Source organism: Marmota marmota, unplaced genomic scaffold (assembly GCF_001458135.2).
Source record: "Marmota marmota marmota unplaced genomic scaffold, marMar, whole genome shotgun sequence".
Classification (NCBI taxonomy): Eukaryota; Metazoa; Chordata; class Mammalia; order Rodentia; family Sciuridae; genus Marmota; species Marmota marmota.
The window spans coordinates 4,117,506-4,130,507 of record NW_026000222.1 but is presented as its reverse complement, the minus strand read 5'-3'; the positions used below and the strand labels follow the sequence as shown (position 1 = coordinate 4,130,507).

The following is a 13,002-nucleotide window of genomic DNA, read 5'->3' as shown; positions in this document are numbered from 1 at the left end:
GGGGGGGGTGGCGCTGGCTTGGAGCCCTTTGGAAAAATGCCACAGAGTGGTATGGCTGGGTCCTATGGCAGTACGGAGGCTTCCCAAAAAAACTGAAAATTGAGCTACCACATATAAAATGAAAAGTAGTAAGATGTCATCCCACAAAACCACGCCAGCCCCGGCGTCCCAGGGAATGTGACGCAAACAGGGATTTTAGGGATGGCTTTGAGCATTTATCTGGCTGTCACCACTCCCGACGTGAGAACAAGCAAAGGTGTTAATCGTACAGAAAATCGCAGCATCATAAGACAAAAAAATGTGAGAGAAAGAGAGCACTGTTTGCATGCCCAGGTGAAGGCCAGATGACTTAATTCAATGTCATTCATATCTAAACTCAGCTGAGTGATCAGGGAATTAAATACGGCCCATTTAAAATTTTCATTACTTCAAATCTGTTGAGTCACCACAAATCACTCCTGGATCAACGGCCAGCTAGTGACCTGGCAAAATGGAAACAATGTCACCTTCCCTTGCATCTTCCCCTCCCACGACTGCCCCCCTGAAAGGGGAACAATTCAGTCAACATTTACAGGGCATCCACCTCATGCCAGGCACTCCACTCCACCCTGGGCACACAGAAGGGACAACAGCTGGCCTTGGGTGGACTCCATGCTGGGTAAAGTGCAGCCCCTGGAATCCAACAGAACTGTGTTGAATTCCAGTCCTGCCACTTCTTAGCTGAGCGGCCTTTGGTGAGTTGCTAAACCTGTCTGATTTTTGGTTACCTTGTTTTCAAAATAAGAGTAATACCCACATCACTAGGTTGTTGTGGACCCCAAAATTAAAGTGGTGCTACCCATAGAGTTTAGCACAGAGCTAAGTCCACATAAGCATTCTTGGCTAATTTTGGCCAACTTTAACCTCACAATGACCCCAAGTCTTCAGCGTTTGGTGAAGGCAGCAGATCCACACGGGCCCACGTTGGGGTCCCGCCAGCGTTTTAACCTAGGCCAGTGCAGCAAGAACCCATGCAGGGCGACTGATTCCACCCAGGAAGTCACAGGGTGACCAAGTGGAGATGTTGAGTGGAGTCTTGAAAAATAGTAGGCGCTTGCCAAGTGGAAGTGTAAATTATCGTTGAAATGAAGGCCTGGTGTTTTTGAAGCAGTCCGTTCTCATGAGGAATACCTCACTTCTGTTTTTAAAAAATATTGAGATGCTAATTGAGGCGCCAGGCGGTGGGGCCCAGGCGAGGCCCCGCGGCTCTCTCCATCTGTCCGTCTGGTTGTTCTGGAGCCCTGTCCTCCGGATTCACAGAACATCCCCCACACGGTGCCCCAGGCGGATGGGGTAAGAGGGGACACCCTGGCCGTGGCCGTGAACCCCGACACTTCATGGCCGACTCTGAGAGCAGACTGCACCTCCCTCTGCCTGCCAGCCACCCCACGAGGCCACAGCGACGGTCCCCGACTCACAGGGGAGGAAGCAGAAGGCAGTGGGGCAGCTTGGTGACGCAGCACAGTGACGAAGCACAAGGGGCCCTGGGGTCCTCATCTGTGGAGGGAATAACTGACCCCGGGTGAGCGCCAGGGCCCAGCGAGCAGGGCCTGGCACTGTCCACACACAGCGTAATGCTGGGGGCTGCCATCGAGAGTCACTGCTGAACCAACTCTGAGCCCCGAGGCTGTCCAGGACTAAGGCTCGGCAGGGGCCTCTCCCTGGTTCAAAATCACAGTGTCACTCGGGCCACACTCCCTCCAGAGTTCCAGAGGAGACCTGTCTCTGCCTCCTCCAGCTTCTGCTGACTTCGGTGTCCCTAGCTGGGGGTTGTGCTCCTCTGTTCTCGGCCTCCAGGGTCACACGGGCCTCTTTTTTGTGGGCCTCCCATCTCCTCTCTTCCTCTTACGAGGGCACCGTGTTGGCATTCACCACTCCCACACCCAGATGACCCAGATCAGCCTCCCCTTCGCAGGTCGTTAACTGAACCAGATCTGCAAAGACTTCGCCCTCAAGGTGACACTCTGGGCTGCAGGGGGAGGGCCTGAGGACTCGGGTGTTCCGGCTGCTCACCAGCTCCTCACCTGCTGGTGAAGTTGTGTTTTAAACGTCCTCAGACCCCACCCTGGCCGTGCCAGGCAGAGATGGTCGTCTTCAGGCCTCATCAGCAGACTGAAGGGCTGCGGGGACACATGTCTCCTGGGGCACGCGTTTCAGAGACTGTGGGATGGCAGCAAAGCTCCCTCAGGTGGATTATGGAAGTGGCCATTGTTCCCAAGGCCGCCCATTTCAAGGGACGTGTCAGGTTCGGTGGGCGGCTCCCTGGGAGAAGGCTTCCATGAGGGCCAAGGCGTCACTAAGCTTTGGACTTAGTGACAACCTAAGGTCCTTCGTGGCTGGTGGTTGGCCGTGTCAGCGCCCAGCCCTCAGGGGGAGCTCCGGGATCCTCAGAATCTGCTTCTCCAAACCCGTCCGCTCCCACAGGGGCATCTCCCTGGCCCGTCCCGAGGAGGAACGAGGCCGCGGGCACAGGGAGCCGCTCTCAGAGCTGGCACTCTCTGAATGAGCGACTGCACTGAAGCGAGGCTCTGGGTCCGTGTCCAGCCAGTCCCGGGGCCCAGACGGGCTCGCGCCCCCCACTCAGGCCTGCTGGACTCCAGGGCAGGTGCCGTCTGACGTTGTTTGTCTGTCTTGTTTTTTCAGGTACTCTGTTTACAAGGACCCCGCAGGCTGGCTGAACATCAACCCCATCAATGGCACGGTGGACACCACAGCCGTGCTGGACCGGGAGTCCCCGTTTGTCCACAACAGCGTGTACACTGCCCTCTTCCTGGCCATCGACAGTGGTGAGTAATTTGCAGAAGACCATCCAGGGACACTTCAGTTACCAACGTGTCTTCACGTCTCTGTCTCTGCTGATGCTGCCAGGGGTGTCCCTGGGGAGGACATCAGGCGTGGGAGCAGGGAAGCAGGTGTCCCAGCACCCACAGCCGCCCAGGTCCCCCAGGGCCTGGGATGCCCTGGTCCTTGTGGACACATGCTGTCCAGCTGGGGTTCAGGCCTGGGCTCGCTGTGCTCCAGGGCAGGCGGCTCTGGGGCTTAAAGCCACGCTGGCAGCTCTCACCCACGTGCCATGTGCTCCTCTGCAGAGAGGGTTCCGTGTGTGACACACGCTGCTAGAAAGTGCCAGAGGACATCACTGCCCTGATGGCTGAACTGTCCCTGGTGCTTTATCCTATACCCTGCCATGAAAGGACACTGGGCGCATGTAGCTGGTCACTGCGTGACAAAACATTTGTGGTTCAAAACTTAATAATGCAACGTCCACGTGGCAGCCCCTGCTGCAGGTGCTGGGGATTGAGCAGGGAGCTGGCCGGCTGGTGCGAAGAGCAGTAGAGTCCCAAGTGCCACCAGCACCTGCTGTTGTGACGTCACCCTGTAGGGAATGGTGCAATCTCGAGAAGATGGCAGCGTGGACCAGTAACAGGATGAGGGTGAGAGGGACCAGGTTCTGGAGATGTCCCACACACTGTGAAGGCCTGACGGGACGTGGCACTGACCGACATGGGGGCAGGGCACAGCAGATTGGAGCCATGTTTAGCTGAAATGTCTGTTGAATCAAATGCAGAGACCTTTTGCTCTCCCATTATTCCTAAAAGCCAGCAGCAGTTTGGAGCTAAACACTTAGTTTGGGGTCCTTGTATGTCAAGGTGACTCTTCCCATGGCTCTTTACAGGTGCCCATCTAACGTGCACAGGACCCTGGGGTCCATCTCTAGCACCACAAAGAGGAAAATAAAGTTCCTCCTAGAATCCCTTCCCTGCCCTTGGCCTCTCACATCCTGAAACTTCTGGAAAATCCCTGTCTGAAAGCAGCCGCCTGGTTTCACGTTCTAGGGTGACACTCACTGGCTGTCTGATTCGAGGGCATTACTTACAAAACAGTTAGGACCTGGAGAGTCCTGCAGAGCTCCTTCAGGGGACGGGGTGTCACTGTCCTCCCAACAGGCTGCACATGTGTGAGCTACCTGGGGTGCTGGTCACCCACTCGGAGGCTGGGCTTCCTCTCCTGGAAACAAGAACAAGCCTTCTTCCATCACAGCTGTGGGACCTGGGAAGGTGAAGCACCCGGCCCTCCACCCCCGTCAGGAGCCACACTAGCTCTTCTCCAGACGGGGGTTCTGGAGAAGAAAGAGCAAAGCCAAGGAGAGTCCTCCCATGACCCAAGGAAAACCCAGCCTCGAACGGACCTGCATCCAGCTCTCCTGACTCTGATGTCAAACAAGGAAATTCAAACTCTGCTATCACAGATGTTTCCAGAGGACTGAAAGGTCCCTAAAGAGATAAATAGAAAACAGAACGTTAATTAACACGCAGAACCATCGTTGGGCACGAAAACGCTGAACACGGCCCAAAAGACTTACGGCACAAGGACAGACACTTCAAAGGCCTCATAAATCAGAGGGACTTTTATGTAAAGGCTTCCCTTTGTCACTCAGAAAATATATCTCTAGGTGTCATGTTCAACCAGGAAAAGCCTACACCTGTTTAGATCAGAGTCGTCAGTGCTAATTGAGGTCTCCGCTTTTTCCGAAGTGAGCATTTGTCTTCTTAATTTCATAAAGATTCAATTTGTTTGATGGAATGAAAGAATAAGCATTTTTGTCATTAAACATGAGGAAAGCTGAATCTCTTAACTTGATTTTCTCCAAACAAGGACATCACTCGGGAATCTGCCCAAGCAGGTTGATCAAATAAAGGCTGCAGGAACTTCTAGGGCAGTAAACCAATGTCCCCAGCGTAAAATTAGAAAAATGCAGGTGAATTATAAAAATTAAATGGTACAAAAAAATATTCACCATAAGGGCATCCGTGAGCCACAGAAGCTGTGAGGCCTAAGCAAACTCAACGCAGACCGGGGGGAGCATTCCAACGGCCTTGGCTTTCCTCTGGGCCACTCTTGATTCTGGGAGAGGAGGTCGGGCCTGGCCCAGGCAGAGGCCCAGGGAGGGAGGGGAAGGAAGCAGAGACACTGGTGGGAGCCAGGTGAGTCCCAGGGGCAAACAAGAAACCTGAGGGGATTTAAACACACCGCCACTTTTCCACCAGGGACAAATGGCTTTCAAAGGACAGAGTGAGATCTCCAGGGTCTCAGAGGAGTCAGAGACCACCCAGAGGAAGCTGCCCTCCTCCAACACACAGCTGTCCTCACTTAAGATACCTGACAGATCTGCAAAGTACAAGGGCTTGGAGGGTAGGACCTGGGCTGGCCCGAGAGCTGGGTTGCTCATGCTGGAGGGTGGAGAGCCGTCTGCTGGGGCCCATCAGGACTGAGATATGCAAAGCAGCCAATCATACTCCAGGAGTGCCACACCGAGCACCAAGGGTATGCAGAGGTGACCAAGTCTCGTTAATCCTGCAGCCCAGCCTGACCCTTCTTAGTCCTCAGCTGAACTGGCCAACACAAGAGAGAAAATGCAGGTAATGTGTCATCCGGAGCCTCCGTCACTCCTTGTACATAATGCCCCGTTTACATTTATTGTAAAAAAAAAATCTCTAGACCCATAGAAAAGCAAGAATATGCAAGTGATGATCCAGAGAAAAGTCAGACCAACAAGGACTGGCACCCACGGACTCTGAAATCGTCACCTCTAACACATTCAAGGGACTGGAAGACAAAACTAGCCAAAAGCAGAGGGGAGTATTCCAGAGATTTGGAATCCGTAAGAGAGAATGAAACGGATGAACCAGAGGTACGTCGCACCCGATGCTAGGAAGTAAACAGGTGGGTTAACAGTGCAAGATTTGTGACCTGGAAGATGAATCTTCAGAAAACACCCTCCACAAAGCACAGAGAGAACAAAGAATCAGAAAAAAATCACATAAGAGATTCGTGGGGCATTCATGAAGCTGGAGTCACCGAAGAATAGAACAGGGTAACGGGCTAGGAAAAAAATATTTGAAGATAGAGTGTCTGGGAAGTTTCCAAAAGGAATGAGAGACATCTACCTGTTAATTCAAGAAATTCAGCAAATCACTAACAGGGTAAATCTGAAGAAAAATCACATTTCAGGAGAAGTGTCAAACAGATCAAAACCAAAATCAAAGGGAAAGTGTTAAAAGCAGCCTGAGATTGAAACAGACATTTGCATCTGGGGATGTGTCTCAGCACCAGGCAGCCTGCTTAGCATGCAGGAGGCCCTGGGTTCCCATCTCCAACACTGCAAAGAAGAAAAAGGACATTTTCCCACAACAGAGCAGCAGTATGACTTATGGCTGACTTCTAAATAGGAATGAGGAAATCAGCAATGAATGGCATCCTGTGAGTAAAGACACCTGCTGAATTAGTCAGTTTCCCTTCACTAGACTGAAATGCCAGAGACAGTTAACTTATAAAGAGAAAAGGTTAAGTTTTACAGGTCGCAGTCCCTGATGGATTGGTGCCATGATCTGGGCCTGCGGAGAGGCAGCACACTGTGGCGAGAGCTGGTAGCACAGCAAAGCCACTAACACCGCGAGCCAAGGAGCAGAGAGGAAGAGGACAGGGCTGGAGTTCCAAGGTCCCCTGCAAGGGAACCCCCAAGGCCTCAGGTCCCCGCACTGAGTGCCACCTCCTAAAGCCTCTGCCACCTCCCAGTAGTGCCTCCCACAAACTAACCCCTACCAGATTGTACCTGCCAATCAAGAATTCTATAGGCCTCAAACTCTTCCTTCGTAATGAAGATGAATTAAAGACCTTTTTAGACAAATAAAAGAAACGAGGGACTGTGCCGTGAGCAGGTGGTTTTTACAAAAGAATATTTCAGACAGAGGGAAAATCCCAGGAAGGCATGGAAATGCAAGAAGCATCAAAACAGAAGGTAAAATATAGTGAGCTAATAATTACATGACATGAGGGTTCAAAATACTGACAGAACTAAAATACACAATGACCATGACAAGGACAGGGGGCTGGAGAAGGCAGTGAGGGCCGGCTCCGCGTCACTGGAGATGAGGGCACCGCCATGCTTGGTGTCCAGCTGCAAGGAGCCAAATATCTACACCGTGACCTGCAGCGAGCACGGAAGAATAGAAAAAGGGTGTAAGGCTAACAAATCAACAAAAGGGAAAATGTCTGATTCATCCAGAGAGACCGGAAAGGAGGGGCAAAAAGCATTTTCAAAATGAGCCAAATAGAAAAGCATAGTAATAGGCCAAATATAAACCTAGTGACGCCACAATTAAATGTCAACTGATAATACACCGAGATTATCAGACTGTTTTTAAAAATCAACAAACTAATGTTACAAAGAACACACTTTTAGTGACCACATAGAAGAGAAGAGATGATCCTATACCCCCAAAGGCGGCATGAAGGCAGATTTTAACACAGGAAACGTGACGAGAGGCAAAGGGACCATGTCATGATAGTGAAAGAAGCAACCTCAAGCCAGATATCACGCTTCACATCCCTGAACCTGTGTGCACCCAGCAGCGGGGGTCAGAATACACAGAGCAGAGGAGACAGAGAAGAGAAGCAGGCAGGCCCGCAGTCCTGTGGGAGACGTCAGCACCCCTCACATTCCCAGCAAAAACAACCAGAAGCAAAGACGCAAATTCCTTGCGCAGCCGAGGAGCGAGCCTGATCAGCAAACAGGCACAGAGCTGAGTGCAGCAGCCCAACTCCTTCCCTCAGGTTCATAGGAAAATTTTACCAAAGTTGTTCAAGTGCAGAGATAGAGAAGGTAACAATTTTTTTAAACTGCCATGATTTAGAGAATCTCTCCCATCACAATGAAACTAAGCTAGACATTAAGGTTACGATACAACTAGAAACCCCTAGCTGCCTGATAGAAACAATACCCTGCTCATAATTCCTAATCAAGAAGAATGTTGCATAGAAAATATTAGGGAGAGAATAATGACACTCCAAAATATCCAAACTTGTAGAATGAGCAGTGCTCAGATGGAAATTCAAAAAAAAAAACAAAAAAAAAAACATACAAGACAAAGTTAGTTGGTCCTTAGAAAAGATTTCATAAAATTAATAAGTTCACAGCAATACTGGTGTATCGCTTTTAAAAAGGTAAAAAACCAAATTACCAATATCAAGTATAGGGAAGGAGGAAATGACTACAGATGTCAAAAGAGTACTGTGAGCAGATTTATGAGATGAATTTGACAATTCAGATGTGACGTGAAGTTTCTCAAAACTATTACCAAGTTACCTAAGAAGAAGTAGAAAAATCTTTAATAACTCAATATGGAAAGAAAAATCTGTTGTTGAAACTCTTTCCACAAAGAAAATGCAAGGCCCAGACAGCTTCCTACAGGCTTCCAAATAATGAAGAATGAAAACCACCGGCCTTGCACACTCTTCCTGAAATAGAAGTAGAAGCAACACTTGGCAGCTCTTTTCAGGAGACCGGGTTTTGTCCAAAACCTGACAAAATCTTATGAGAAATAAAAGTTACAGACCAGTCTCACACATGAGCATACATTTTAAAACCCTTAACAAAATATTAATGAACTCAGCAAACATAACATGATCATCGTAATAGTTACATTTGAAAAAATTCTACGTTGATGCAAAATTTAAAAAAAACCTCTGGCAAACTAGGAAAATCCCTTATCTGATAAAGATGTGCAGGAAGAGCTGCTGCTTCAGCAAACATCTTGCGCTGTGGAGAAATACTGTAATGGTCCCCCAAAAGCTCGCGTCTTGAGCGCTTGGTCCCGTGCAGCACTGTTCAGAGGTATGGCTCTGGGGACGCGACAGGACCGGGAGGGCTCTGACCTCATTGATGATTACGTTCATTGATGGATTCACAGCTGGATGAGTGTGGGGAGGTGGGACCCAGGTCCTGGGGAGCAGGCCGTGGGGACGTGCCCTCGGGACCCTTCTCTCCCTTCTGGGTGACTCTCTGCCTCACTCGGGCCCTAAGCAATGAAGCCACTGACCAGGGACTGAAGCTTCGGAGACCACAGGCCAAAATCAGTCTTTCCTCCTTGAACCTGTTTTCCTCATGGTGATGGAAAGAAGCTGACTAACACAAAGACTAAGCAATTTTCCCTGAGGTCACATCAGTCCCAACCAGAGCAGAAAGAAAGAAAAAGAAACACAACTGTACCCAAAGAGGGAGATGGAACAGGTCCACGTTCACACAGCATGAAGCCCCGGTGCTGATTCAACATCAGTTCTCTCCCACTGACAGAGGAAGACCAGGAAAAATCCCAGCAAAGGTGGTGTGGGGAGGAGACAGAATTGATAAGCTGACCGTGGAATTTACATGGAAATATAAGGAGCTAAAAAGAGCCAAGCTAGGGCTGGGGTTGTGGCTCAGAGGTAGAGCGCTCGCCTCGCAGGCGGGAGGCACTGGGTTCGATCCTCAGCACAGCCTAAAAATAAAATAAAGATATTCTGTCCACCTACAACTAAAACATAAATATTAAAATAAAACAGAGCCAAGGCAATCCTGAAGAATCAGCTGGAAGAATCACGCCACCTCTGTCCAGATCTACTAGGAAGCAAGGGCCATTAAAACCGCAGGGTGTTTGCATGGGGATGAGGGGCAGTAGCCAGAGAAACAGAAGAGAGGCTCAGGAGAACCCCCACACAGACACGGTCCTGTTGTGAGGAGGACGGGTGTCAGCAGGGCAGAGGGAAAGCAAGGGCTCGGTGACAACAGCGCTGTGCTGTGTGGATCGACATGTGGAAGAACCTCCCCGGACCCCCTTAAGCCCCGTCCAGTCATCGATTCTAAATATGTCACAGAGCAAAATACGAGAGGTGAGACGACACACGGGTTAGAAACAAGAGGCAGGTGCGTCCTTGGTGTAAGCAAAGATGTCTTAGTGAGACATGAAAATACCGTCCACAAAGGGAGAGCACAGCATGTCATGACCTTAACGTCCAGGGCTTGTGTGTTAAAGGGAAGAACTTCCTTTCACCCCGTGATGCCACCAAGACCGCGAATTGCAGAATTGCATGGTGTGGAGATGCCTGGGTTGGAGGTCTGGGGTGGAAGAGGTGCTGGGAGCCGGCAGAGCTCAATGTTAACGAGCTGGAGGAGGAGGTGACATGGTACAAAGACACCCTGCAGTCTGCAAGAAAAAGACCACCCAAAGAAGAACGGGCAAGGGGTTGAACAGGTACCTCACAAAAGAGGGCCAGTAACACAGAGAAAGATGCTCTATTTAATTAATGAAGAAGATACGGATTAAACTATACTAACCTAAATTAGCATGCAAACTAATTGAGGTACTGCAAAAATACATCTGCAAAACAGCTGAAATGCAAAGATGGGAAATCCCAAGTCCCAACAAGGCTGAGCCATGAGCAGAGCTCACCCACAGCTGGCAGGGTGGGCCTTGTATAAGACCTTTGGAAACACAGTGCCAACTGAAGCTGAGTGCACGTACCCCCTAACCATCCCAGAATCACTCGCCAAGTACAGTTTAGCCTATCAAAAATAGGTTCCCCAAAACACAGGTGCCACCAGAAGGCTCTTCACAGCACTACCCGTAAGAACCCCAAGTTGGAAATCATCCAACACAGAGCAAAAGTACAAGGATAGACGGGTCATTCACTTGCTAGTGTATACACAACCTCAAAATGTATTCGCAGAGGTATCTCAAAACATAATGCCAAGCAAAAGAATGCTCAAACAACAACCAAAAAAAAAAAAAATCACATGCTGAACAACTGCATCTATGAAAAGACAGAGCTCAGGCAAAATAAATCATAGTTGCCGGTGTCCTGGAGGATGGTTCCTGGGTCTGCTAGTGCCGGGTCGCGAGGGTGCGTTCGTACGGTGGGAATTCAAGGTACGTATTTATGGTGCGTGAACAGTTTCTGTGTGGCAGTAGGAACTTTTAAAATGTATGGCTACAGAAGAACACGTACCTCATCAGCTGGAGCTTGTGACCTTTGGGGCCTTCTCTGAATACCTGCTTACCCTCTAGACAGCCTCAGCATCTCCCTGTCCCAGGGAAGGAGGACCCTCATCTTCTGAGAGAAGGACCAGTTCTTCCAGAAAGGACAGTGATAGGATTTCTACAGAGAAAACAAAGCAAAGCAAGCCCTCTGCAGGCCCCAGAATGCTTTGCAAAGGGCAGAAGTGGCACCATGATATCTCGCCACCCACAGGTCTACTGGCTGAGAACAGTTATGAGATAGAGCCACGAGAGCATTTTCTCCGAGGCTCCTCTCAGAGGCTAGAACTGGAAGATCAGAGTAAAGTAATGCAAAGAACAGGCCAGGGCTGGAAACCCAAGGTTAACAGAAACAAAGACTCTTTGGATGTTTTGGCTTGGGACCCCAAGATAGTTGACAAAGTCTAGAATCGTGCTTCTTAGCAACATGGATATTGCCTAGGTTGTAACTGAAAATTTGGGGGCGAAGAGATGTTTTTAAACCAACCATCCATCCTTATCAATTTTAATGAGCTACAAATTACCTAAGAAGATCATTTGCGCATAATTGAAATGCTTTTGTTTTGCTAAATCGGAACTTCCTGTAGTTAGATGAGTGAAGCCTTTAATCCTGTACATTAGTAAGAGATGACCTTTAATGTTGGCAAGCACTTTATCTTTAGAGATGAATATCATCATTTGCCTCATGTGGTCCAGATTTTCCGAAAAGGTTAAGATAGAGCCTTCGGAGCACAGAAACTCTTCCTAAAGACTTCAATGAGCACAGAATTGCTGCCCTGTCTGAAGAAAGGGAAAATAATAACTGTTAGGAAAATACCATGCTGGAGAAAGAATGTTCAGGAAAGGCAATCAAAGCAATCCTCTGGAGGATGTGCTGACACTGAGCAAAGCAGTAGCAACTAGCTCTGGCTATGTCCTGGGTGAGGACCACCCTGCTCAGGCGGTCACCGGAAGGTCAAAGGTCAGTCACACTGTCTCATGTGGGCTGAACACTGTCAGCATCAATTTCTTCAACAGTTCTGAGTCCCACTGGGGTGCTCGGGCCAGGTTCTGCTGGTCTGGTGCTGCAGCCTTCTCCTCACCTGTAACTGCAACCTTCTCTCCTGCTTTTTGGGAACTGTACGGGGCTCAGCACTCAGTGATGCTTACTGAATTAGGCTCTTGTGCTGCAACAACAAAGTTTGTTGGCTCCAAACAGCAAAGACAAATATTTTGCTCTGATTACATCCAATGTCCTTGCCCAGCACCCGTGCTAAGCAGAGAATTTCAAAAGAAAAAGAAAAAAACACATATACCTCTGTTAGTTCTTCCTGAGGCTCAGAGCATATGAAATAGAAAGCCCGTGCCATGTCCAGAATCCATGTGAAGTCTCTCCGTGATTACCAAAAGTGTCGTGTCCGCCATCTATTTCCATCTGAAAGAGCAGGGAAGTGATCACATTAAAACAAGCCAAATTACCCCTAAATTCAGCAGCTGGTTTTCATGACTTAGCAACTTGCATAAAGTATGTGCGGGTCTGTCAGTGAAAAATGCGTCTACCAGGAAGACACACAGATATAGAACTAGCACAGCGATAAAATTAAAGTGGAATCAGCTAAGATCATGATTTTTCATAGGCTAAGATATTTCACGTCCCAATCTGTCTTTTCCCTTAGTCCCCTATATGATAGATATTCTGAAAATATCACTAATTCCAAAGTGAAATATTGTTCAAAGTACATTCAGATTGATGGAAAGGAAGGAGCATGCTATCCGGTCCCACAGTGAAATGGCGACTGAACCAACAGATGACCACAGCCCCCCAACTGGGAATCTGGACTTCAAAAGAAGCCTCAGTTTGTGTGGGCTTGCTCTTTACGTCCATCAACCAAGCTCTGGACCGCATGAGGGACAGAGGAAGATCATTTAGATTGATTCTACTTAAAAGATGCTAGTTTGGATAAAATCAAGCCATTAGTTAAGATGGCAACCCAATTAAGCCAGCTTAATATCCCTTATCTCTGCTGTTGTATTAATTGAGGAAGAAAAATAAATTGAAAACCCAGCCATCGTTCCTTGTTATTTCAAGTACAGCAAAATATCAATCAAGTTGAAAATACTAGCTACAATT

General features: G+C 48.8%; 1 protein-coding gene and 1 long non-coding RNA gene across 3 annotated transcripts in view; one reads left to right on the top strand and one right to left on the bottom strand.

The window, feature by feature from the left end:
* Positions 1 to 13,002, top strand: part of Cdh13 (cadherin 13) — a 1,261,125-nt gene that overhangs the window by 1,228,863 nt on the left and 19,260 nt on the right. For both annotated transcript variants that reach the window (XM_048792348.1, XM_048792349.1), the window contains one exon: positions 2,683 to 2,825. In XM_048792348.1, the coding sequence (XP_048648305.1) occupies positions 2,683 to 2,825 (143 nt within the window). The remainder of the gene's footprint in view (positions 1 to 2,682; positions 2,826 to 13,002) is intronic.
* Positions 3,625 to 8,872, bottom strand: LOC125613065. Its single transcript, XR_007343563.1, has 2 exons — positions 4,229 to 8,872; positions 3,625 to 4,047 (listed from the first exon to the last, which is right to left on the bottom strand). It is a non-coding gene; the product is annotated as an uncharacterized LOC125613065 (long non-coding RNA).